Source organism: Pseudophryne corroboree, chromosome 6 (assembly GCF_028390025.1).
Source record: "Pseudophryne corroboree isolate aPseCor3 chromosome 6, aPseCor3.hap2, whole genome shotgun sequence".
Lineage (NCBI taxonomy): Eukaryota > Metazoa > Chordata > Amphibia > Anura > Myobatrachidae > Pseudophryne > Pseudophryne corroboree.
The window spans coordinates 110,448,627-110,475,444 of NC_086449.1; the positions used below are offsets into that span (position 1 = coordinate 110,448,627).

Genomic DNA, 26,818 nt, shown 5'->3' on the forward strand with positions numbered 1-26,818 from the left:
AGATCTATGTCGCCAGGACGGCGCAGCTTAGCAAAACAGAGGCTCTGTTTGTCCTGTGGGCTCCCAACAAGATTGGGGCTCCTGCTTCTAAGCAGACTATTGTGCGCTGGATTTGTAATACGATTCAGCAGGCTCATTCTACGGCAGGCTTGCCGTTACCGAAATCGGTAAAAGCCCATTCTACCAGAAAGGTGGGCTCATCCTGGGCGGCTGACCAGGGGTCTCTGCATTACAGCTTTGCCGAGCTGCTACTTGGTCGGGATCAAACACCTTTGCGAAGTTTTACAAGTTTGATACTCTGGCTGAGGAGGACCTCTTGTTTGGTCAATCGGTGCTGCAGAGTCATCCGCACTCTCCCACCCGTTCTAGAGCTTTGGTATAAACCCCATGGTTCTTGAAGCATCCCCAGCATCCTCTAGGAAGTATGAGAAAATAGGATTTTAATACCTACCGGTAAATCCTTTTCTCTTAGTCCGTAGAGGATGCTGGGCGCCCGTCCCAGTGCGGGCTGTATCTGCAGTTTGGTTATGGTTACACTCCTGTTGAGTTAAGTTCAGTCAGGCTGTGGCTGATGTTGGTCATGCCGTTGCATGCGTTGTTGTTGAATGCCATGTTATACGGCGTGTTTGAGGTGTGAGCTGGTATGTATCTCACCTTAGTTTTAAAAATTAAATAAATCCTTTTCCTCAAAATATCCGTCTCCCTGGGCACAGTTCCTATAACTGGAGTCTGGAGGAGGGGCATAGAGGGAGGAGCCAGTTCACACCCCTTTTAAAGTCTTAAAGTGCTCATGTCTCCTGCGGATCCCGTCTATACCCCATGGTTCTTGAAGCATTCCCAGCATCCTCTACGGACTAAGAGAAAAGGATTTACCGGTAGGTATTAAAATCCTATTACTATCTTCAAATGGTTTTATTTGGCACAGATTTGAGCTTTCTAGCAGGAAAGGATGCCCAGGTAAGCTGTGAGATCTCAGCTGTGCTCAGACATTAGAAAATGTTCCAGACACAAAACGGGGAATAAAGTTGTTTTTCGTGGATCTGCGTGCTGGCGAGAAGAAATGTTCAGAAAATTACGTGTTTGGGCACTTTTTGCATCGCAACCAGCACTTTGGATGTGTTTAGCCATTTTATGCTGAAAAGACGCATGGGATTTGGTGTAGGTGAGAGGCATGGATGGGGGTGTGACACTGTGAAACACAGTAAGATGGTTGTGAAGAGACACAAGGGTGGTTGGTGTTTAAAAGAGGAGAATGGGGGGGAGGCAGATGAGTTCCACCTCCTCACCAGGACCACTTAAAGCCCTGGAAGTTATTATAATTTCTGTAATGTTCCTACAAAGTGCCCTGACGTGTTTGTGTTTGGTGTTGCTCCCTGCCAGAACTCGTATCTGTCTGGATCCTGTCTGTAATATATGCATTAATTGGGACTTTAATTATCTCCCTGTTGCTTAAGTCACATCAGTATATACGGTAAACCTTTGAGAGTAATAACGTGGAGAGATATAAAGTACTATTGAACCAGCTCCTAACTGTCATGTTACAGGCTGTGTTTGATAAATGACAGTAAGGAGCTGATTTGTTAGTTTCTTATCTCTCTCCACTTTATCTCTCTCTAAGGTTTGATACATCTCCTCCTATGAGTTACAACAGTCACGTAGTCAGAAGATGACTGCCACACAGACAAGCTCCAAAGTGTTCTGAAAAAGATACGGTTGCTCAGCACATGCAGTTAAGGGCCTGACCTTGTCCAATTTGGCTTCCTGTGGCCAAATGAAACCCTGAACCTGACATTTGACCCTTTGGCCGTGTAGAGATGGAGGTCATTGTAAGAGACTAGAATACATTGAAGTGAAGAACAACAAATGATCTGAACAGAGATTGTAATGTTCCTGTTGTGAGAGGATGAGGACATACCAGAATCTATCAGAGGGCAGACAGGCTCCATGGTGGTTGTGTTGGGAGAAATTAATGAAGAGCTGAAAGCATTGTACCAAATTAGTCTGTAATTGTAAAATATTGAAAAGGTTTTTGGTAAAATTGTTATAATTGGCAGATCAAGCTGCATCTGAGTTGTCTTTAATAGCAGTAGAAACTGTAGTCATGGATGCATTGTCCGATGTATGGTCCATCTTATCTTCTTGCTTACTGAAGTCTTCTGTGGTTGTGTCTGGTATCTTCCTGTACATCCTCTCCAGAATGGACAGGCGTCTCTCCTACCAAGAGAACAATAATGTCAAGGTCAATGTGGAGAGCGAACACTAGTGCCCTATGGCTAGGGTTGCCACCTCATCCCTTTAATTCCTTTAATTCTGGACACATATTAATTACACAGGTTCTGTGGCTGATTAAAACCAGATGGAATGGAGTCTTGAAGTCAGCCAGCCACAGAACCTGTGTAATCAATATGTGTCCAGAATTAAAAGGATGAGATGGTAACCCTACCTATGGCCCATGTCGCGTGGAATTAGCAGACTCATATTTATTCTTTTATTCTTTTTGGAATAGTATTAAAATGTATTTTTGAATGCACTTATGATATTATGGGAGGTTAGATCACCCGTACATGAGTCTGTAGAAGCACTGGTCTCATGTCACTTAATAGGATGCTGAGAACATGTCAGTTTCTAATTACCCGTTGGCAGTAGCCAATTACTAATGAACTACGCACTTGGGGCGTCTGTTAAGGTTATTATCTGGAGAAAGAGAAAGGGACGACGGCAGACGCAGAGACTACTGACAGCCACACAGGTGACATTTACTGGCAATAACTATTATACATGGTGCTGAGCATGATGATACAACAGCTGACATAATTGGACTCTAGTAGTATACCAATGTTTGTCCAGTAATATGAAGTGTGGCATGTTTCTGGGCATTACTGGTACAGCTGGAACATTACGTGGAGTGACACTGCTGATCACATATGTCGGATTACTGCTATTGCTGGTAGTTTATCATTTTTTGTTATTAATGATGATATGCTATTAGACATTACTACAGTTAGTAAATAATTAAATCTTATTACTGTTATATATACCAACTAGTAAAGGGTCATTTTGGTCGTCATAACCATCCACCGTTGTTCCAATCCCCGTGCTTACTGTGTCCCGGGTGGTGCTTCCCCCCTCTCCTGCTAGACTCAGTCTTTCCCGTTCCCCTAGCAGTGGAAGCCGCTGGTGCACGCACATGTTGGAGATGAGACAGATCTTACAGAACAATGGCCCTCATTCCGAGTTGTTCGCTCGGTAATTTTCTTCGCATCGCAGCGATTTTCTGCTAATTGCGCATGCGCAATGTTCGCACTGCGACTGCGCCAAGTAAATTTGCTAAGAAGTTTGGTATTTTACTCACGGCATTACGAGGTTTTTTCTTCGTTCTGGTGATCGTTGTGTAATTGACAGGAAGTGGGTGTTTCTGGGCGGAAACTGGCCGTTTTATGGGAGTGTGTGAAAAAACGCTACCGTTTCTGGGAAAAAGGCGGGAGTGGCTGGAGAAACGGAGGAGTGTCTGGGCGAATGCTGGGTGTGTTTGTGACGTCAAACCAGGAACGACAAGCACTGAACTGATTGCACTGGAAGAGTAAGTCTCGAGCTACTCAGAAACTGCACAGATAAAGCTTTTCGCAATATTGCGAATCTTTCGTTCGCAATTTTGCTAAGCTAAGATTCACTCCCAGTAGGCGGCGGCTTAGCGTGTGCAATGCTGCTAAAAGCAGCTTGCGAGTGAACAACTCGGAATGATGGCCATAGATGCCTCAATTCATAGCTCTAGTGAGAACCTGATCCAGACCTAGTTATCATTTATCCATGATTCTATCCATACTTGTCTGACACTTTGCTGCTGCCTTAGAAATCCCCCTTTCTGTAGCGCTTTATCCGGGCCACACTTGCTGCCATATCCTAATCTAAACTAAATCAATTGGTTCATTATGAAGACATGTTGGTAGATGCAGAATGAAGACGGCCGTTCACGAGCCCCATTAGGAAAGATGCCTGGCTGAACAACAGCCAGCTGAACAGGGCTTTATTATAAGGGCTTTTTTAAAAGGGTTATGAAAATATTACAATATAGACTTACCCAGGACTTACCAGGACGAAAACAGACGGAAACAACCCACCGACAAAACAGAAAACATCGTCCCTTCCTTTCATTCCCAATCATCTGTGTATTTCAGCGTATGTAAATATTTTACCAACTAAAATCCTCATGACCTCTAAGAACAAAATGCAACCAATTTGGTAGACAACTATATACATTGTGATTTACATGTGATTGTACATACCTGTTTGTCACTTTGCTCTTTAATGCACAGTTAACATACAGCAGAACAACACCAGTAAATAGGCACCTGAACTTTTAACTTGAACAGGTAAAACCTTACACTCTCAGCCTAGAAAACACTGGTTTCAGCTCAAACTAACTATGTTCCACAAATTGATTTTCTGCATTGCTCTTCATGGAGTATTCATAAAGGCCATTGCATCATTCAGTCTCCCAGCAACTCACCCCTCTGTACATATTGCCCCCTCAATTCTACACTCCCCTCTTATTAGCACTCATGAGCTTTTTACTTCCCTATACTCATTGACAATAACATCTACAACCTCTTACCATAAAAAACTTTCACAAAACTGACACCCACATTTATCTCTCTCTTCTGCTTCTGATAGCTGGTGACATTTCACCAAATCCAGGACCCAGCCACTTGCATCACTCGCATTCACCTGATTCACAGCAACATAGAAATCCAGCTAACCTCATAAACATCACATGTCTTCCATCACCCTCCAGATCACTAAAATGTGCCTTATGGAATGCACGCTCTGTTTGTAACAAATTAACATCTATCCATGACCTCTTCATATCTAACAACATCAATCTGCTGGCTATAACAGAAACCTGGCTCACACAATCTGACACAGCCTCCCCTGCAGCACTGGCACATGGTGGTCTCCACTTTACACACACCTCCAGACCCGATAACCATAAAGGAACAGGAGTTGGACTTTTACTTTCCCAATCTTTTGCATATACTGTTCTACCACAGGTTCCATCACTCACATTTACTTAATTTGAAGTACATTCCATTAGGGTTTACTCTCCTTTCTCTCTGCGTGTTGCAGCTATCTACCGCCCACCTGGGCATCCAAAACAATTTTTGGAAGATTTTTCTGCCTGGCTCCCTCACTTTCTATCCTCTGACATCTCCACCATTATCATGGGTGATTTCAATATTGCTATTGATTGTCCAAAATCTGCTGCGCATGCCTCCAAACTACTCTCTCTAACCTCCTCTCTTGGCCTCTCCCAATGGACTGACTCCTCTACTCATCAGGCGGGTCACTGCCTTGATCTAGTATTCACCAGACTATGAACTCACTAACACTCCTTTCCCCCTATCAGATCACAACCTTATAACCTGCATGCTTTCCTCTGTTAATTCAAACCCTGTGTTGCGGAAGTTCTTCAATCTTCCTCAAACTCGCAGAAATATTAACACAATTAATCTTCAAGAACTTTCCACTTCACTCCAACAACTGCTTTCACCTATTTCTGCATTCACCTCTCCTGAGATGGCTGTATCACACCTTAATAAGACTCTAGAACTAGCCCTTGATGAAGTGGCTCCAGCTACCCATCACACTCCATGTAGGCCTAGATGTCAACCATGGCACTCCAAATCAACAAGACAACTACAAAAACTCACACGAAAACTTGAACGTCAGTGGTGTAAATCTCGTATTTCAAGTGACTTCCTCACATATAAGACAGTCTACCATTCTTATAAAAATGCCCTGGACACTGCCAAACAAACATATTTCCAAACTCTTATCTCTGCTCAAGCCTCTAACCCCAAACGACTCTTTAATACATTTAAATCACTTCTGAATCCTCCCGCACCTACCCCACCAGCCACTATCAAGGCACAGGATCTTGCTTCCTACTTCAAGGAGAAGATTGATAAGATCCGAGATGAAATGGTATGCTCTTCGGCAGCCAGTGACCTGCTCCGTTCTGTACCTGAACCCTCTGGCACTCTTTCTTCATTTGATCCCACAAATGAAGATGAAGTATCATCACTCTTCTCATCCTGCTTCTCTACTACCTCTCCTCTTGATCCTTTACCCTCACAAATAAGTAAAGCTCTGTCTCTGGTGCTCATCCCTACCTTAACTAACATCTGTAATCTCTCTCTCTCTCTACTGGTATTTTTCCTTCACTCTTCAAGCATGCAGTGATTACTCCCATTTTAAAAAAACAAAATTCTGACCCTAATGCTCTCTCAAACTACCGCCCTATCTCTCAGCTCCCTTGTCTCTCTAAGCTACTTGAGAGACTTGCCTACACTCGACTCACACACTTTCTTAACTCATACACTTTGTTGGACCCACTTCAGTCAGGCTTCCGTTCCCAACATTCCACAGAGACGGCACTGACTAAAGTGGTTAATGATTTGGTCACTACGAAGTCTAAAGGCCACTACTCACTACTTATTCTTCTAGATCTATCTGCTGCATTTGACACTGTAGACCACTCTCTTCTCATACAGACACTACAATCCCTAGGTCTTAAAGACACAGCCCTTTCTTGGTTCCTATCGTACCTATCTAATCGCTCCTTCAGTGTTCGCTTCTCTGAATCTACCTCCTCTTCGCTACCTCTTTCAGTTGGAGTACCGCAAGGCTCAGTCTTGGGTCCTCTGCTTTTCTCTATCTATACCTCATCTCTTGGTAAACTAATCAGCTCTTTTGGTTTTCAGTATCATCTGTATGCAGATGATACTCAAATCTACCTACCCTCCCCTGACTTGTCCCTATCTGTACTGGACCGTGTCACTGAATGCCTTTCTGCCATCTCATCCTGGATGACATCTCGCCACCTCAAACTTAATATTTCAAAGACAGAGTTAATTATATTTCCACCGGCCAATAGTAGGTACCAACCTGATATCTCTATCACTGTTGAAAACTCTACTATCTACCCTACCCCACAAGCTCGCTGCCTAGGTGTCATCCTTGACTCTGATCTGTCCTTTGTTCCCCACATTCAATCTGTCTCAAGATCATGTTACATGCATCTAAAAAACATATCCAAAATACGACCATACCTTACACAAGACACTGCTAAAACTCTAATCCACGCTCTCATTATCTCCCGCATTGATTATTGCAATAGTCTCCTAACTGGTCTTCCCAAAACAAGACTCTCACCACTACAATCCATTCTGAATGCAGCGGCGAGGCTTATCTTCCTCGCTAGACGTTCATCGTCTGCAGATCCACTCTGTCAGTCCCTCCATTGGTTACCTGTACTCTACCGCATTCAATATAAAATACTTTTACTCACACACAAGGCCATTAACCAAACTACACCAATGTACATCACTTCGCTTATCACAAAATATCTCCCAACCCGACCTCTGCGCTCTTCACAAGACCTGCGTCTCTCATCCACACTCATTACTCGCTCCCACTCACGACTGCAGGACTTTCATCGGGCTGCACCCACCCTGTGGAATGCCCTACCACGCACAATAAGACTCTCCTCTAGTCTCCAAACCTTCAAGCGTTCCCTCAAAACTCACCTCTTTAGGCAAGCGTATCAAATTCCTGAACCGCCCACATAACTTTCATAAACCTTCCTATCAAATTACATCCACTCTGTACAGTCCACACATATCCTCACATGTCTTCTCATTCTATGCAATAGATAGCACCTTTCCTTGTGTACATATGCCTATTTCCCTATAGATTGTAAGCTTGCGAGCAGGGCCTTCCTACCTCTATGACTGTTATCACCCAGTTTGTTATTGTTATTTCAAATTGTAAAGCGCAACAGAATTTGCTGCGCTATATAAGAAACTGTTAATAAATAAATAAAATAAATTAGTTTCTGCTCACAATTAACTTTAAAACCACAATAACAGTCTCCAGTCCTAATGGAGGTGACGCTGCCACTTGTCCACAGGGATCTCATTCACCAACAACATGTCTCCAGTAGCAGTATTGGTCAGTGCATGGCCAGGCCTAACAGATTGCTGTTCCCCCATGCTGTCCAACTCTTAAGATATCTACTACACACTGTTTTCTAAACTTAGAGAGTACTCATCAAGTGACTGAGAGGTAAATGTATGGATTGTCGATATGGGGGAGAAGTGGTATCAGCGCATGTTATGTGCACTGATACCGCTTCTCCCCCATGTATTACAGCGGCAGTGTGTGCAGAATGACAGGGGCGCATCCATATCAGCGCTGCTATCTAATAGATAGCATGCCGATTTGCAGGGGCAAGGTATGAACGGTCAGTGGCACTGACCGTTCTGACACCTGCAGCTATCTATTTTGACAGGCTGCAGGTGTCGATGCCCATACACCACAGCCAGGGACAGCGCGGTCCCTGGCTGCGGTGGGTGCCAGATCTGGGCTGCATGTGTGATCTCGTGCATACACACTGAAGCTGGCCAGGGAGAGACACAGTGCATCAGCACTAGGCTGATGCGCTGTAAGGCACAGGCAGCGATCGCAGGAGGGGGAAGTTTTCACTCCCCCGCTTCGGTATCCAAGATGTTAATACATCTCGGCGCTGCTACTTCCTGCTTCGCTTTGGTAAAGCAGGAAGCGTTATACCTCACGATAAGAGCGGGTATAATAGATTCCCCCCTGAGCCCTGATGGGGAAAAGCGCTATACAACTAAAATAATAATAATAATAATAATAATATTATTATTATTATTTGCATTTCTGTAAAGAATTTCTTCCTGATCCATAACTATAGCATTCGTATATATATTCCCAGGATCCGTCACCCCTATAATGTCCTCTGCCAAGCTACATATACCATGCAATCCATTTTAAATTGTTGTAGTGTATTTGCCATCACAACCTCAGGTGGTAAGGAATGCAACAGATGAATCAACCTTACAGTAAGATGTAAGCCGTAACCTATCCACTCCTAGAAGCTTTAGTAGTCTATATCAATAAGTATCCTTGCAGTGTGCTAAATGTAGAAAGCCCAGTACCCAACCTCTGTCCCACTACTGATGCGGGAGGTCTCACCATAACAGCACTCTTTTCTTCATATTCCTCTCGTCGTGCCTTCTCTGCAGAACGCTCCTTGTCTAAGGCATCAGTCCTGATATAAAACAGTAAAAAGACTGGTAAACCTAGTGCGCATCCATAACTGATAACACCGCAGGTTTCCTGTATCCCCAGAGTATCCAATTGTTGAACTACTGTTCTCATGCTCTTTCAGTGCCCAAGGTCAGTGTTATCTTATGGTTATACTCTTGTGCATTGTCCCTCTCTTCTATTCCCTGGCATAAGCCATTTTCTTTCAGATGCATGTATCTTGGACAAGAACTCATACAGGCAGGGCAGCCATCATGGGGGGACTGTGGGGACTGGAGTCCTGGGCCCTTACAGAGAGGGGGGCCCACCCTTGGCTTTTACCGCCAATACCTGTATAGATGCACACCAGTCTGTTAATCAACAGCAGGCTGATGAGCAGGGAGGACTTCTAAAAACAAGCCTTATCTGCGCATCAACTCTCTGTAAACCGTTCCTGTAGCTCCACAACACTCCACCTATATGTAATGTCACAATGTATGACATCACACAGGGGTGGACCAGTGCGTCAGAATCTTTTTTTTTTGGAGCTGGGAGTCCCGGATCCCACAATCTCTGATGACAGTCCTGCATACAGGACATCTGATACAACTTGTGACTACCCATTAAAATGACCGAGGTAACCTTTGACCCCACAGAAATCATAATGATGGTCACAAATATCCTAAAACTGGTTTTGAAGCATACTAATTTATAAGTATGTATTTAAGGTAGGGTTTCGACAGCTTTTAGTACTTAGTACAGCTGATGGTGAATTAAGAATCCTTGCATCCTCTGCAAATCTCTATATGCTTAGACTTGTAGCTCCCCAAGCTGCTACAGGTTGCCAAGCTTTGGTTTAGAGTAGGGGCTCTCACCTCCAGTCCTCAAGTACCACCAACAGGTCATGTTATGTGGATGTCCTTATAATCATGCACAGGTAAATATTCTGGGTCCGTAATTATTCCACCTGCTTCCATAGACAGACAGAGAAAATGAGCTGTTGGAGGTCCTGGAGGTTCAGAACCCTTAGTTTAGAGTATGGAAATGTGTTTTATTCCAAGGCATTTAGACTGTCTACCAGGTATATAATTTCTCATGGAACCCATGGTTACTCTCGGCACTTCCTAGATGCTAGAGGTTAAGTATGACCTCTAGCATGTCTCCTCCATGGCGGTGGCCATTTTGCAAGCGACATTAACCAATATGGCATGCGGACGCCTAGTCCACATGTCAAACTGCTCTGAATCATTGGTGGCGCCCCCGCAACCCTGCGCCTCCAAGCCTCCGCAGTGGCTGTGGGGCTGGTAGTTATGCCACTGCCAAGGCATAACCCCCCCCCTTTGTCCATCATTTCCCAAATCATCGGAAGGTGTGAGTGATACCTGTCTGCAGGTCTCTAAGCCAGTGTGTGCCCACTGAAGAGGCCTCTTGTCTGCTTTATTGACAGCAGAGAACATGCCCTAGAGGTGAACATGGCCACTAGTTACGTTCTGCATTTTCACAGTTAAGGTGCATCTATATATAGCTCAATTGTGTGTGACACAGTCCAGATGATTAATTCATGATTGATTTAAAACCTAATACTGAGACAATTCCAAATATTGAAGTTAATGAAGAGAATGGAGCTGAAGTGGTGTTGGGTGAGACTTTTTAGTGATATTTTAGTCTTTTCATTGGGCACATTTCCAGCAGAATAAGCAACAGTGGCTGCAGGCTCATTCTATCAGGTCCGTTCCAGACATGGGGTTCTATTTACTAAGCCTTGGATGGAGATAAAGTGGACGGAGATAAAGTACCAGCCAATCTGCCATTTTTCAAACACAGCCTGTGACATGGCAGTTAGGAGCTGATTGGCTGGTCCTTTATCTCCGCCCATTTTATCTCCATCCAAGGCTTAGTAAATAGACCCCATTGTGATGCAATAGTACTCCCTCTTATTCCTCTTATGTGTGATGCAGAGAGATGCATTTGCATAACATCAAATGGCCTGCATGCCCAGTGCCTGTAAGGGAGGGACAGGCTGTTACTTGCCTGCTCTGCATTTGTGCCATCTGCTCGGTCATCTCAGCCTGAAATGCTTTGTGCATCTCCTCCATCTTTTCCAGCTGGCCCAGTGCTTCCTGCATCTTCTCCTCTACCCTGAGCAGCTGCTCCTCCAGGTTCTTCCGTTTCTCCAGATTCTCCGCAATCTGCCTCCTCATCTCCAGCAGGTACAGCTCCTGGTGGGGCAGGAAGGAGGTGGAGGGGTCAGCTTCATAAACAAATATAACTCTGCAGCCTGTTCCGTTAGTGCTTTGCACACACACACACAAGTAACTTGTCACTACACATCTGCACAAACATGGTAGCAATCATTATACATTATACCGAGGTTGGACAAGAGTTCGCTTTTCAGCTATAGATGTACAACATTTCCCCAGGACAGCTGGCAGCAAAGTACCCATTGTCTCACACAAACTTACCCGACTGTCTCCTTCCTGGCTCTTTTGTTGCATAAGATATAGGCCCTCGTTCCGACACCAAGGTACAGTAGATTTCCGTCGAGGTAGAGTAGAGGCTGTTCTTAGCAGCGGCGTCCTCTGTATTACAGGGAATAACAGAGGTCAATATTCTAACACTAAATACAGTACAGAATCAGGGCAAAACATAGCAATACCCCTACCCACACCTTTACAGCAATTGCTGTCTCTTCCTCATGTACAGTGGTCACGTCAGCCCTCATCCTGCGCTCTCGTCCAGCTCTATTCTGTGCAGGAACGCTTTGTGTGCGAGTCACATGACGCCTGTTCTTTTTCTCTCTCTCCTCGATCCTTGGGGGTGGAACTAGTCGTTCCTTGATAAGACTGCTCAGGGATTGGCTCTTTTTCACAAGTGGGCGGAGATTGCGCATATCCCTCGGAAACATGTACTCTGGCTCCTCGCTTTTATCCTGACTGCAGGGAAAATGGCATTGTGATATTAGTGGACCGTAGGAAGGTAGAGGGACTGATAAGACGGGGCAATTGAATACGTTCAGTCTTTTTCTTATGTAATGTGGGCAGGACAGGACATAAGGCATCACAGCTGTTCTCAGGGTAAAGATGTTACATTTATTATTGAAAGTTCCAAAATAAAGGATTTTATACATTTCGAAGCAACCGCCCTCTTTGATAAATGCTCCCAAATGTGGGACTAGTTTGTATGGAGGAGTTTATGGATTATGCTTTTAAACAATGATGTGCAATAATTTGATAAATTGCCCAGGTAAAGAAGGACAAAGTCTAGATGACAAGCGAGCCCTCTTGCCTTGTGATGCCTAATGTGGGCTTAATTATTGACCAAAAATGTGGGCCCACCTACCATGGCCAGGTGATTTCATTAGGTGGATTCCTAACATCCCTAATACTGACATATATATAACTGTATCTAGGTCTTTCCTATCATAGTGCCCATTCTAACATGTAGACAGCAAATGCAAGGACCCATACAATTAAAAAAAGCTAAGGGCAGGTGGGTGGGTTGCTAGTCCAGATAGAAGGCGTCTCTCCAGGGTGGGTGGACTGCACACCCTAATTTAAAACATTTATATTATTTATTTATTTATTTATTAACAGTTTCTTATATAGCGCAGCATATTCCGTTGCGCTTTACAATTAGGACAACAGTAATAGAACAAAACTGGGTAAAAACAGACAGACATAGAGGTAGGAAGGCCCTGCTCGCAAGCTTACAATCTATAGGGAAATAGGCATAGATACACAAGGATAGATGCTACCTATTGCATAATGGTCCACCAGATTGCTAGGTTCTTAATGGGTTGTATGATGATACCCCACAAAGTTATCCAAGTGTCAGGAGGGTGTGAGACTAAAGAAAGACAAGATATGTGATGTTATGAATACTCTACAGAGGATGTAATTAGATAGGGAAGCACTGAAGGTTATGTGGGTGGGTCTGGAATTTGATAGGCTTGTCTGAAGAGGTGAGTTTTCAGGGAACATTTAAAGGTTTGGAGACTAGAGGCGAGTCTTACTGTGCGTGGGAGGGCATTCCACAGATGAAGAAACCTATTTTTTATTTGATCATTCAAACAGCTACAATTTATTGGCAAGTGTAAGGGACATTACAGATGTTTTTAAGTACCCTCTAGGCCAAGTTTATTCGCGCAAGTAAGAAAATTGCTGCATTGTTATACTAGTCAGAGGCAAATTTGTTAGCAGTCGGGCAAAACCATGTGCACTGCGGGGGGGGGGGGAGATATAACATGTGCAGAGAAAGATAGATTTGGGTGGGTTGTGTTCAAACTGAAATCTATATTGCAGTGTAAAAATAAAGCATCCAGTATACTATTTACCCTGCACAGAAACAAAATGTCCCACTCAAATCTAACACTCTCTGCAAACGTTATATCTGCCACACCTGCCGTTCACATGATTTTGCCCAACTGCTAACAAATTTGCTGCTACGATCAACTCTGAATTACCCCCTATGGGGATCATTCCGACCCGTACGCAAGCAGCGGTTCTTCGCTGTGATGCAAACGGGTCAGAAATGCGCATGCGCGTCGTTGACTGGCGACGATTGTCACTGGGAAACGCTGCCGCCAGCGAGAAATGTGATCGCAGCGGCGATCGCAAGAAGATGGACAGGCGGGAGGCGTTCCGGGGCGGATACTCACCGTTTTCCAGGCATGGTGAGTCCAACGCAGGCGTGTCGAGGCATTTGGAGGGCAGATGTCTGACCTCAGGACCGGGACCTTTATCGCTGGATCTGTTGCACTGGGTGAGTAACTGCAGGGCTGGTCTTGTTTTGCAGGAATCTTTTTTAGCATAGCAGGGCTGCACAAGCGTTCGCAGCCCTGCTATGCTATAATCCACTCCCCCATAGGCGGAGTTGATCGCACGAGCAGCAAAAGTTGCTACGTGCGATCAACTCGGAATGACCCCCTATATACGCTGTCTTGCAAACATATTCACACCTTTGGCCATTTCTTTCATCTTAAGAAATCCTACAATGAAATGTTATTATCTGTGATTTTTATTTCAATGTCATGAAACTTTACATTTATGTTATAAAAGCCTATTAAGAAAAGAGAACTGAAATAAGATGTTTGCATTACGATTTAATCCCTGTGTATTTCTACTTTTATATTGGTGAAATACGATTGGCCAATGAGGATATACATGCCTTACCGCTGCCCCCCGCCTTGTGTTTCCCCTCCCGGTCCGGGCCACATGGTGGCGGGAATACACACTGTGCGATATCGCACAGTGACGTCATGTCATGGCCGGGCTGATGTACATCTCTGGACGATGAGTCCAAATTGAGCTGCATGTACGGCCGACACTGGGGTTCGTTAACGACCCGTGGGGCCGCCATCGTCTGTCATCAGCTGCTTACACACTGGGCGATATAGTAAACGATATCGCTCAGGAGGGGGAAAATTAGTGATATAGTTTACTGTATTGCTAACTGTGAATACACCTTTACATATATTTCCATTTCCACAATATCTAAATTATCACATGAGAATATATCTAAGTAACTCTGCTTGGACAATCTTAAAACAGGAAAACACAGCCCAAGCATTAAAGGATGAGGTGACTCTGGAACCAATGATAGACTGGACCAGATATTTTCTGGGAATGATTCAGCATTGTGCGTACAGTGGTCACAATTCTATCCACTTAACATGCTCAGAAATAAAAGCATACTGCATATCTGTTCTCTCTCTGAAAGGCTTGATACATCCCCCCTATAATATTTATACTGTGATATATTTACTGTACAGCAGTGTTACCTCTGATCCTGGGTGATGCATTGTGGGACAGGCAGACCCTCCGCTAGAGCCTTGAGGATTGTGGGTAATGGTTCCAGCTGATCTTTGGCTTGCTAAGAGGGAATTAAAACCACAGTAAATGTCAGTGGTGAGAAGACTGCAGGAAGTGTCAGTGGATATGGAGGGTAGTTGCTCAGTCAATGGATGTGGAGGGTAGTTGCTCAGTCAGTGGATGTGGAGGCTAGTTGCTGAGTCACTGCATGTGCAGGGTAGTGGTTGATTAGCGCTAGAGAGTCAATGGCAGTCGGAGGTAGTCACTAAGTGGTGCTAGTGAGTCAGAGGAGAGGAGGGTAGTTGTTGAGCTGGGCTAGTGGACTGGCAGGTTAGCTGGAAAGGAATGCATTGTTAATAGGTTGCTATAGGTTTCAGTAATTACCTGATGGACACCTTTGAAGATCCCGCAGAGCATATAGTGAAGTACAGCCAGTTCATATGCTAGATCGACACTGCCCTCGTAACTGGCTGCTGCAACTTCGCTGTCAGGATCTGCCACGGTTTGCAAGAATAATGACATCTCATCCCAATACTGCTCCAGGAAACTATTCATAAATGCCATGTAGTCCTCCTTCTCCCCAAACCTGCGGAGAGTCCAGAATATAGGGTACAGTACAGTGTAATAATAATAATAATAATTTTATTTATATAGCGCTCTTTCTCCAATAGGACTCAAGGCGCTTAACAGATACATAGCATAATATAGTAAAGAAAATAATGAAGTACAGAACAACTTTTCACAAAATACAGAAGCATGGAGATACTAAAGGGACAATTATGGGAATGCTTGAGTAAGTGTCAAATCATTCCATGTTTAGCGTTTAAGGTGTCAGGTTGTATGTCTTAGGTTATACGGCACAGTGTATAGTTCTTTGTATAAGACCACAGATCACAGTTACCAAGTATAAGTAAATCCTGACATGCTCATCAGAGCTATTTTGTTGTATCACAGGAGATATAACATGGCTCCCCGGGCCACGCTACTGCCAAGGGACACAGGCCGGCCACCACCTTCCACTACACCAGCGGTGGCCAACCCGCGGCTCTCGAGCCGCATGCGGCTCTTTCTATCTCCGCATGCGGCTCGTAAACGCCCATGGTGTCTCCCGCTGCCCTAGTCTGCAGTGCCCGGCGCCGGCCCATGAGCCAATCAGAGCTCGCGGACCGGCAGCCAATCAGGAGTCTTATCTGCCACGAACGCTGATTGGCTCACGGTCCGGCGCCTAATTAGAGAGAATCAATGCCGCCAGAGAGTGGAGACTGATGGGCAGGAGAGGCGCACGCTGCGCTCTCCTCCCCTCACAAGCAGCAGACTGAGCAGCAGCGCGGCGGTGAGCAGCACTTGGGGGGTGCAGTGTGGGGACGTGTATCTTACACTGGGGGCATATCTGGCACTGGGGGGACGTGTATCTGGCACTGGGGGCATATCTGGCACTGGGGGGACATGTGTTTCTGGTACTGGGGGCATATCTGGAACTGGGGGGATGTGTATCTGGCCCTGTGGGCATATCTGGCACAGGGGGTACATGTGTTTCTGGCACTGGGGGCATATCTGGCACTGGGGAGATGTGTAGCTGGCAGTGGGGGCATATCTGGCACTGGGGAGATATCTGGCACTGGGGGGACATGTGTATCTGGTACTGGGGGGACGTGTATCTGGCAGTGGGGGCATATTTGGCACTGGGGGCATATTTGGCACTGGGGGCATATCTGGCGCTGGGGAGATGTGTAGCTAGCAGTGGGGGCATATTTGGCACTGTGGGGACAGGTGTATCTGGCACTGGGGGCATTTGTATCAGGCACTGGGGGCATATCTGGCACTGGGGGGACATGTGTATCTTACACTGGGGGCATATCTGGCACTGGGGAGATGTGTATCTGGCACTGGGGGGACAGGTGTATCTGGTACTGGGGGGACGTGTATCTGGCAGTGGGGGCATATTTGGCACTGGGGGCATATCTGGCGCTGGGGAGATGTGTAGCTAGCAGTGGGGCATATTTGGCACTGGGGAGATGTGTATCTGGCACTGTGGGGGCTTATATGTATCTGGCACTGTGGAGGAATATATGTATCGGGCACTGTGGAGGAATATATGTGTCTGGCACTGTGGGGGCATATATGTATTTGGCACTGTGGAGGCACCCATTTTTCGGTGTTTTTATATGTATGTGGCACTGTACAGGGTCTTTATTTGTATGTAGCACTGTACAACATGACTAAAAATGGGGTTATGACACAAGGTCATACTCCTACAAACGTCAAACCGAAAGGTGTGCGCATAAAAATGGGGTGTGGCTTTGTGACAACTATGCCACGCCCCCATTTTTGCATGCACGCCTTTGGTGCGCGCATGATATGGCTCTTACCCTTGACTACAGATCTTTTCTGGCTCTTTGCCTCTGACTAGTTGGCCACCCCTGCACTACACAACTCTTCTGAAGCCGCGGCCGCACTGACAAATTTATAATAAAGTATCTTTGGGATAATTTACACCAGGCCTAATTTTTTTTTATTCATAAATATTTCTGCAGCTGGGTACACTGTATTCCACAGGGAATAACATCGGGGTGTAGAGTAGGATCTTGATCCGAGGCACCAACAGGCTAAAAGCTTTGACTGTTCCCAAGATGCATAGCGCCGCCTCCTCTATAACCCCGCCTCCGTGCACAGGAGCTCAGTTTGGAAGTTAGTGCCTGCAAGCAGGTTACTAACAGGGAGGGCTGCTCCAGCAGCCCTGAAAAGAGCTTTTAAATTGAAAAATAGAAGACTTCAAGTGCTGTAGCATAGGTATTGAGTACTAGATGTCACTCTGACATCTCATGCTGCAGCTCCATCACCTCCCCCAGCGGCGCTGTATACTCCCGCGCCCTGGTTGCCGGGAACTTACAGCGGAGGGCTCCGGTCTCCATCAAGGCACCACCGCTGCTCTCCAGGATCGCGTGGCCGCACCAAGGGAGGAGATGAGAGGGTCCCCCTGGCGGGACCCGCTGAAATCGCGATCCGGTGCGGTCTTTAGGAGATGGACCGCGCGCGCTGGCGTGGACACTGTGGCTGTACAGGGACCCCACTAGACCACCAGGACAAGGGCACAGGTCGGATTTTATTAAAATTCCGTTTTAACAAGGCCCGCAGAACCCGGTGGTGAAGTCCAGCAAGGGGATAAGGCTCTGACCTGTAGCCCCTCCCCCAGCTCCATGCCCCATTTACTGCAAATGTTCTCGCCCTGGAGCTTCTCTCTGCCTCCCTCACTCCCTGTCAGCGTTTGGACGCCATTTCTTACATGCTGTGCTGATCCTGGGACTGCTGGGCTCTGTCTCCTCTGTAAAGCCGCCTGCATCCAGCGCTGTGCATTTACAGGACACTTAAGTATTCTACATGTCTTTAGACAGCGTTAGTTAAGAAAGAGTGCATACATTCAGGGTTATTTAGTACAAGTACCATGTGATATACATCCAGTTTCACTGTGCATTGTTGTATCTATATTATTATATAGCATTACTCTGTAGTCCAGTTACTTAGTATTGCTAGTCCAGTGCAGATTTTTTGTTGTTTGTAATAATTCCTGCATTGTACATGTGACTGATTGTGTGTGCCAGTAGCTGCCGTGTGATTTATATTCCATGTATCCCACAGGTTTCACAGGATATACTTGTTTGGTATTTTCTCTGTGAAGTTACAGTCACCGTATATCTCTTAAATTCCCTATTTTGTGTTCTGCTTGCAGCCACACTGTAAGGGGTTTTTTTTTGCCAGGTATTCTGTCTGCTTATATTGTACTTTTGGTCACTCTTAGGGTACGCTTACAAGTAATGTCTGCTCGACAGGGTGATGACTCCAGGGCTGATCCTGCACCAGGCAGTGCTGATGCCACGGATGGTCATGAGGAAAATATATCAGCAGAGGGTTCAGGTACGGGGGTCTCTGCACCCCAGGGTCAGTCGGCAGCACCAGGGGCAGATCAAGTCCCGTCGTGGGCTACCTTTGCTAATTTACTGACTACGCTGGTAACTAGGCTTACGCACTCTATGGGACCTTCTGTGCCATTACAGCCACATATTGTCTCTGCAGTTAATCCGCCATGGGCAAATACTCTGTCTTCTCAGTTACAGCAATGAAACCAGTCTCTGGTTAAACAAAAAGCTAACCCTCGCCCGCCTAAGACCAAGGGGTCCTCTAAACGGGCCATTACTTCCTCACAATCCACGCATGTCCCGGATACTTCTTCCGATGAAGATGGCGCTTACACTGACCCCACTGACACTGATTCAGATACAGTACTTCAGATGGGGAAACTCTGACACAAGTGGACGTTCCTGACCTCTTGGAAGCCATCATGCTCATTCTTCAGATTGAGGATGATGAGGAGCCTCCTACTACCTCTAAGAAACCAGATAAGTTTAAATGTCAGAAGGTGACTATATTGCGTCTACCCCATTCTGACCACCTGGTTTACATATGTCAGGAATCCTGGGAATCTCCAGATATGAAATTTTCACTGGAATAAATAAGAGAGGATATAACTTGCGCCTATGGAGCAGCTATGTACTAAAACTCTTGGATACACCACATCCAATTCTACATTCACAACAACACAATTTTTGAGTAGTCCACAAGCGCTACCATATTCTAGACTATTTTATATATATATATGTGTGTAAGAATCCTTTCAAGGATCTGAGTCCTCAACGTATAGGGTGAGCTTCTTTTCCGTGGTTCGCACCTCTGGACTGACCTCCTGTCAATGGGGAATGTTCCTCAAAAGGTTTCTTTTAGGCCCCTCTGACACGTCTGGTCCCTGGGATCTCACCCCTCCTAGATAAAGGACGCTCACCTTATGTATATGCCCTATATGCCTTGAAAGGTTTCTTTTCCTTCAATTCGTTTTTTTCAAAAAACACTCTGTGTATATCTCATCGGGGCAGATCTTATCCCATATATACCATGCTCACCTTAGTATAAGGCCCTATATGCCTTGAAAGGTTTCTTTCACCGTCTGTCCTCCACGTTCTTTTCTACTCCTCCGTTAATCCTCATATAGTGTTTCAGAGAAAGTAAAAAATCCAAAATCCGAACTTATATTAAAAAAGTTCAAAAATTTATTTCCAACAGAACATAAAATTCAATAAAAAGGTAATAATAACCTCTTAAAATATGCCCCTAAACAACAGTGGCCAAAGGTTCGTCCCACATTAAGCCCCTCGGAACCCGACAGGGAGTGGTAAATTACCCTGGTTTCAAAAGAAAAATGGATCTTAGGAATCCCTTCCAAGATCCCGGTTCCTTATCTAGGGGAAAAAAATATGAGAAGACCTTACCACTTGGGGTCAAAAAGTTAGTGCCAACGCGTTTCGGATAACAAATCCTTCCTCAGGGCATAATGTGGGACCAACCTGGTAGGCCTTTTATACTCTACTGAACTCTCCCCTGGTTCCTCAAACCAATCAGGAATCACAGTGATCAAATCTTCTAAAAGACCATACTCATTTTCCCAACTTCCACTTCTATTTATCCTTATATCAATCATATATTACATGGTGAATAGACATGTTTATAAAACATACATGGTGAGTATAATAAATATGTTTAAACATAAATTGGCAAAGTATAATATCAGGTCCGGAACAGCGGATTTCCCAATCTTAATGTTCTCTCTCTATATATATACTCCCGGATCCAGATTCATTTGTCCGTGTTTTTCGGCTTTTACTTCAACCGCACTCCCGCCAATAGTCTCCGGGAATCGTTCCACTTCCTATGTGTGGGTCCATCACTTCTTTTACTCCCCTCGTACATCTCCGAGGTTCCTATCAAACCGGAAGTGTGACGTTCGTCGTTACCGACGGCTGTGATGTACTTCCGGTCTTTGACACGCAAACAGGAAGTGTGCCTGGAGCGCACCCGTACGTTTTCATTATTCAAGTATCGGAACTCTTGCACAGGAGCATATAGATGAATGAAAAACAGTTTGTTAGGAGGAGATACACAAAAAAGGCTTTATATCTTATCTTATACCATTAAAAAATCATAACATTTATAAACGGGGCATAGTGAAGCGGGGCATACAAAAACCGCACTGATTTATTAGGTTAATTATGCGTCGTAATACCCATATTTGATATCTGATCCAGCATATCATTTCTGTATCCTTTGGTCTTATTCTATAAATTAATATAAATATTAAAGATAACTCTCTGGGTTTAGCCATTTGATAGTATTCTAATTGGTTTTCATTTTAACAGTGCTGTAACATTAAATGTGTCTCGAGTGATTCAAAGAAACCACTTGATTTCAAAATCAATATTAAGCCCTTTAGGGGCCATGGTGCCCAATTCATAAATGGCTCTCATCTCCGCCCTCGCTAATTGCGCCTCCCCATTTTTCATTCTCCAGCTGGGGGTTATCACTTTAATGCCACAGAACTTGACTAGATGGCTGATATTACATTGATGGGTTTTGCCAAAGTGAGATGAAACACTATGAGACTCTAGGCCTTTTTTAATATTACGAGCATGTTCTGCCATTCGTACTTTGAGCATTCGTGTGGTTCTTCCCACATATTGTGAGCCACACGAACATTCCAACAGGTATATGCAATTTTTGCTATTGCAAGTAATAAAATCTCTAATACTGTAGACCTTATTAGTTTGTGTGGACTTATATTGTGTGATTTTACTCTCTTTACTTTTGCATGCCTTGCACATAATGCATAGGCCGCATCTAAAGAAGCCCTTGGATATATTCCTAGTTAGCATCCTGGGGGCAGTTACTACACTGCTCACCACATTTTCTTTTAAATTTTTTGCCCTCCTATAAATGAATCTAGGGGTTTTTGTTATAGACCCTTTCAGAGCAGGATCCCTGTCTAAGATAGACCAATGTCTTCTTATTATACCTTCGACCTGCTTATGTTAAGCAGGTCGAAGGTATAATAAGAAGACATTGGTCTATCTTAGACAGGGATCCTGCTCTGAAAGGGTCTATAACAAAAACCCCTAGATTCATTTATAGGAGGGCAAAAAATGTAAAAGAAAATGTGGTGAGCAGTGTAGTAACTGCCCCCAGGATGCTAACTAGGAATATATCCAAGGGCTTCTTTAGATGCGGCCTATGCATTATGTGCAAGGCATGCAAAAGTAAAGAGAGTAAAATCACACAATATAAGTCCACACAAACTAATAAGGTCTACAGTATTAGAGATTTTATTACTTGCAATAGCAAAAATTGCATATACCTGTTGGAATGTTCGTGTGGCTCACAATATGTGGGAAGAACCACACGAATGCTCAAAGTACGAATGGCAGAACATGCTCGTAATATTAAAAAAGGCCTAGAGTCTCATAGTGTTTCATCTCACTTTGGCAAAACCCATCAATGTAATATCAGCCATCTAGTCAAGTTCTGTGGCATTAAAGTGATAACCCCCAGCTGGAGAATGAAAAATGGGGAGGCACAATTAGCGAGGGCGGAGATGAGAGCCATTTATGAATTGGGCACCATGGCCCCTAAAGGGCTTAATATTGATTTTGAAATCAAGTGGTTTCTTTGAATCACTCGAGACACATTTAATGTTACAGCACTGTTAAAATGAAAACCAATTAGAATACTATCAAATGGCTAAACCCAGAGAGTTATCTTTAATATTTATATTAATTTATAGAATAAGACCAAAGGATACAGAAATGATATGCTGGATCAGATATCAAATATGGGTATTACGACGCATAATTAACCTAATAAATCAGTGCGGTTTTTGTATGCCCCGCTTCACTATGCCCCGTTTATAAATGTTATGATTTTTTAATGGTATAAGATAAGATATAAAGCCTTTTTTGTGTATCTCCTCCTAACAAACTGTTTTTCATTCATCTATATGCTCCTGTGCAAGAGTTCCGATACTTGAATAATGAAAACGTACGGGTGCGCTCCAGGCACACTTCCTGTTTGCGTGTCAAAGACCGGAAGTACATCACAGCCGTCGGTAACGACGAACGTCACACTTCCGGTTTGATAGGAACCTCGGAGATGTACGAGGGGAGTAAAAGAAGTGATGGACCCACACATAGGAAGTGGAACGATTCCCGGAGACTATTGGCGGGAGTGCGGTTGAAGTAAAAGCCGAAAAACACGGACAAATGAATCTGGATCCGGGAGTATATATATAGAGAGAGAACATTAAGATTGGGAAAACCGCTGTTCCGGACCTGATATTATACTTTGCCAATTTATGTTTAAACATATTTATTATACTCACCATGTATGTTTTATAAACATGTCTATTCACCATGTAATATATGATTGATATAAGGATAAATAGAAGTGGAAGTTGGGAAAATGAGTATGGTCTTTTAGAAGATTTGATCACTGTGATTCCTGATTGGTTTGAGGAACCAGGGGAGAGTTCAGTAGAGTATAAAAGGCCTACCAGGTTGGTCCCACATTATGCCCTGAGGAAGGATTTGTTATCCGAAACGCGTTGGCACTAACTTTTTGACCCCAAGTGGTAAGGTCTTCTCATATTTTTTTCCCCTAGATAAGGAACCGGGATCTTGGAAGGGATTCCTAAGATCCATTTTTCTTTTGAAACCAGGGTAATTTACCACTCCCTGTCGGGTTCCGAGGGGCTTAATGTGGGACGAACCTTTGGCCACTGTTGTTTAGGGGCATATTTTAAGAGGTTATTATTACCTTTTTATTGAATTTTATGTTCTGTTGGAAATAAATTTTTGAACTTTTTTAATATAAGTTCGGATTTTGGATTTTTTACTTTCTCTGAAACACTATATGAGGATTAACGGAGGAGTAGAAAAGAACGTGGAGGACAGACGGTGAAAGAAACCTTTCAAGGCATATAGGGCCTTATACTAAGGTGAGCATGGTATATATGGGATAAGATCTGCCCCGATGAGATATACACAGAGTGTTTTTTGAAAAAAACGAATTGAAGGAAAAGAAACCTTTCAAGGCATATAGGGCATATACATAAGGTGAGCGTCCTTTATCTAGGAGGGGTGAGATCCCAGGGACCAGACGTGTCAGAGGGGCCTAAAAGAAACCTTTTGAGGAACATTCCCCATTGACAGGAGGTCAGTCCAGAGGTGCGAACCACGGAAAAGAAGCTCACCCTATACGTTGAGGACTCAGATCCTTGAAAATGATGCTGGCTTGTTATCCCCTTGCGGCAGAGATCAGTAAAAACTGGGAAACCCCACCTCCGGTGGACTCTCAGGTTGCATGCCTGGTGGTGTCCTCGGCTCTGCCTGTCACTACCGTCACCTCCCTGAAGGAACCGACGGATAAGCGTGTGGAGGGTTGCTTGAAGTCCATTTACACTCTTGCAGGGGCTGTGCATAGACCCACTATAGCGGCTGTCTGGGCGGCGAAAGCTATTGAAGCCTGGGTTCAGGAAGTTGAAGCGAACTACCTACTAATTTTTCTGATAATGCTAGACAGTGTCCTTCCTATATAATTATGGCCTCTCATTACATTTAGGAGGCGGCTTCTGATGCCGGTGTCCTGGCGGCCAAGGCGTCTACTACGTCCATTCTGGCTCGCAGGATTCTCTGGTTGCGTTCCTGGTCTGTTGATCTGGACTCTAAAAGACATTGGAGGTGATACCCTTTAAGGGAAACATACCTTTTGGGGAAGACCTCAACAAGATTGTTGCTGAATTAGCATCAGCTAAGACTGCTTGTCTACCTAGTACTACTCCTTCGGCTCCAAAGGCTAAGAGTACTTCCTTTCGTTCCTTTTAACCTCCATGTAAAGTAAAGGGGTCAGGTGTACCCAAACAAGACACGCTCTTTCAAATCTACCAAGCCCAAACCAAAACGTGCCTGGGCTGCCCATCAGTCTGCTTCCAAAATGGATAAGCCAGCCACATGACGGGGCGGGCCTTCCCCTGGGGGATCCCAGGGTGGGAGGCCGACATTTACGGTTTACTCAGGTGTGATTAAAGACCACTTTGGTTGCCTGGGTAAGGGAAGTCGTCGCTCACGGTTATGCCATCCCTTTCAAGAAACGTCCCCCTCCTCGGTTTTGCTCAACCAACATCCCTTCGGATCAGGTGAAAGCAAAGATGCTCCATCTGGTGGTGCAATCTCTCATGGATACAGGAGTGATAGTGCCGGTGCCTCTGGCTCAGAGGGGCTGGGGGTACTATCCCACGCTGTTTCTGGTCCCGAAACCGAATGGGTCCTCCCAGCCCATTCTCAACCTCAAGTCTTTGAACAAATTCGTGAAGGTTTCCAAGTTCCGTATAGGAAACTCTTCTATCACGATCCATGCAGTTTCTCCTCCATGCCTGGGGTGGTGCTCTCTGCTCTGGTGCTCATCACTTTCTGCTCTGTATCTGCAGCTTGGTAATTAGCTGTTACCACAGCTGTGAGCAGCACCTGAACTCACTATATAGGCCAGCCACATAGGCTCCCAGTTGCCAGTTCATCGTGTCAAGGTTGTCTCAGTTCCTGGTCCTGGTTATGCTGGTCTCTACTGCTAAATCATCCATAGAACTGCCAGGTTCTACCACAGTGCTATCCTGTGATCCTGCTACATTGCAATCCTGTGATCCTGCTACAGTGCAATCCTGTGATCCTGCTACAGTGCAATCCTGTGATCCTGCTACGTTGCATACTCTACCACAGTGCAATCCTGTGATCCTGCTACAGTGCAATCCTGTGATCCTGCTACAGTGCAATCCTGTGATCCTGCTACAGTGTGATCCTGCTACAGTGTAATCCTGTTATCCTGGTACTTTGCATACTCTACCACAGTGCTATCCTGTGATCCTGCTACAGTGTAATCCTGTTATCCTGCTACGTTGCATACTCTACCACAGTGCTATCCTGTGATCCTGCTACAGTGCAATCCTGTTATCCTGCTACGTTGCATACTCTACCACAGTGCTATCCTGTGATCCTGCTACAGTGCAATCCTGTTATCCTGCTACGTTGCATACTCTACCACAGTGCTATCCTGTGATCCTGCTACAGTGCAATTCTGTTATCCTGCTACGTTGCATACTCTACCACAGTGCTATCCTGTGATCCTGCTACAGTGCAATCCTGTTATCCTGCTACGTTGCATACTCTACCACAGTGCTATCCTGTGATCCTGCTACAGTGCAATCCTGTTATCCTGCTACGTTGCATACTCTACCACAGTGCTATCCTGTGATCCTGCTACAGTGCCTTCACAGTCCACAGTGTCTCAAGTGTTTCCACAGTCTACACCGTTTTCAAGTACTCACAGTCTCCTGGCATCCCATGTCCCCTCAGTTCTCCCTTTCATTTTGTGTTCTCTAATTATTCCTGGTTTATACTTATTGTTTACAGTTGTACACTGCTTTAATAAACTTGCTATTGTACCGTGAACATCAGTCCCTGCGAATATGTTCTCACAAAGGGAAATCCAAACGGATTCTGACAGTATGAACTGGCCCAAAACAAACAGGGAAGATAATTGCAATCTGCCTGAGGGAGTTTTCTCACAGCTAGTTAACCCCGCAGCTCCCAAAACATCACCTTCTTTAGATTCCTTACGACTGGGGATTTTAAAGGAAAAGTTAGACCAGCTACAGACTTTAGTATCCAGTATTCTATGCATTCTACCTGAATTCCTGGGGAGACTGGTGGACCCCAGTAAAATAGCTCCAGAAAAGGAGTTTTCTTCTGACCCATGGACTTGGCATGCTAGGGGCACCTCTCCTCCACAGACAAGAGGCAGGTTCCAAAGTTTCCCTCGACCTAGCCACTCAGGAACAGAGCGCCAGCATCGCAGAGACAATAAACTTTGCCTGTATAGTGGGGGTCAAGGACATGTTATTCTAACTTGTCCCATTCGAAAAAACAAGAAATGGGGGCAGAGTGCATCTCCAATCTTTAAATACCATCTGTCACAAA

The 26,818-nt window shown here is 44.8% G+C and overlaps 1 protein-coding gene across 1 annotated transcript in view; it reads right to left on the minus strand.

The window, feature by feature from the left end:
- Positions 1-1,984: 1,984 nt before the first annotated feature.
- Positions 1,985-26,818, minus strand: part of RASAL3 (RAS protein activator like 3) — a 150,907-nt gene continuing 126,073 nt past the window's right edge. The window contains exons 12-18 of the mRNA XM_063931662.1: positions 15,303-15,504; positions 14,888-14,979; positions 11,777-12,041; positions 11,571-11,687; positions 11,140-11,327; positions 9,058-9,133; positions 1,985-2,214 (exon numbers count right to left, since the gene is read on the minus strand). Coding sequence (XP_063787732.1) covers positions 2,056-2,214; positions 9,058-9,133; positions 11,140-11,327; positions 11,571-11,687; positions 11,777-12,041; positions 14,888-14,979; positions 15,303-15,504 — 1,099 coding nt within the window. The 3' untranslated portion in view covers positions 1,985-2,055. The remainder of the gene's footprint in view (positions 2,215-9,057; positions 9,134-11,139; positions 11,328-11,570; positions 11,688-11,776; positions 12,042-14,887; positions 14,980-15,302; positions 15,505-26,818) is intronic.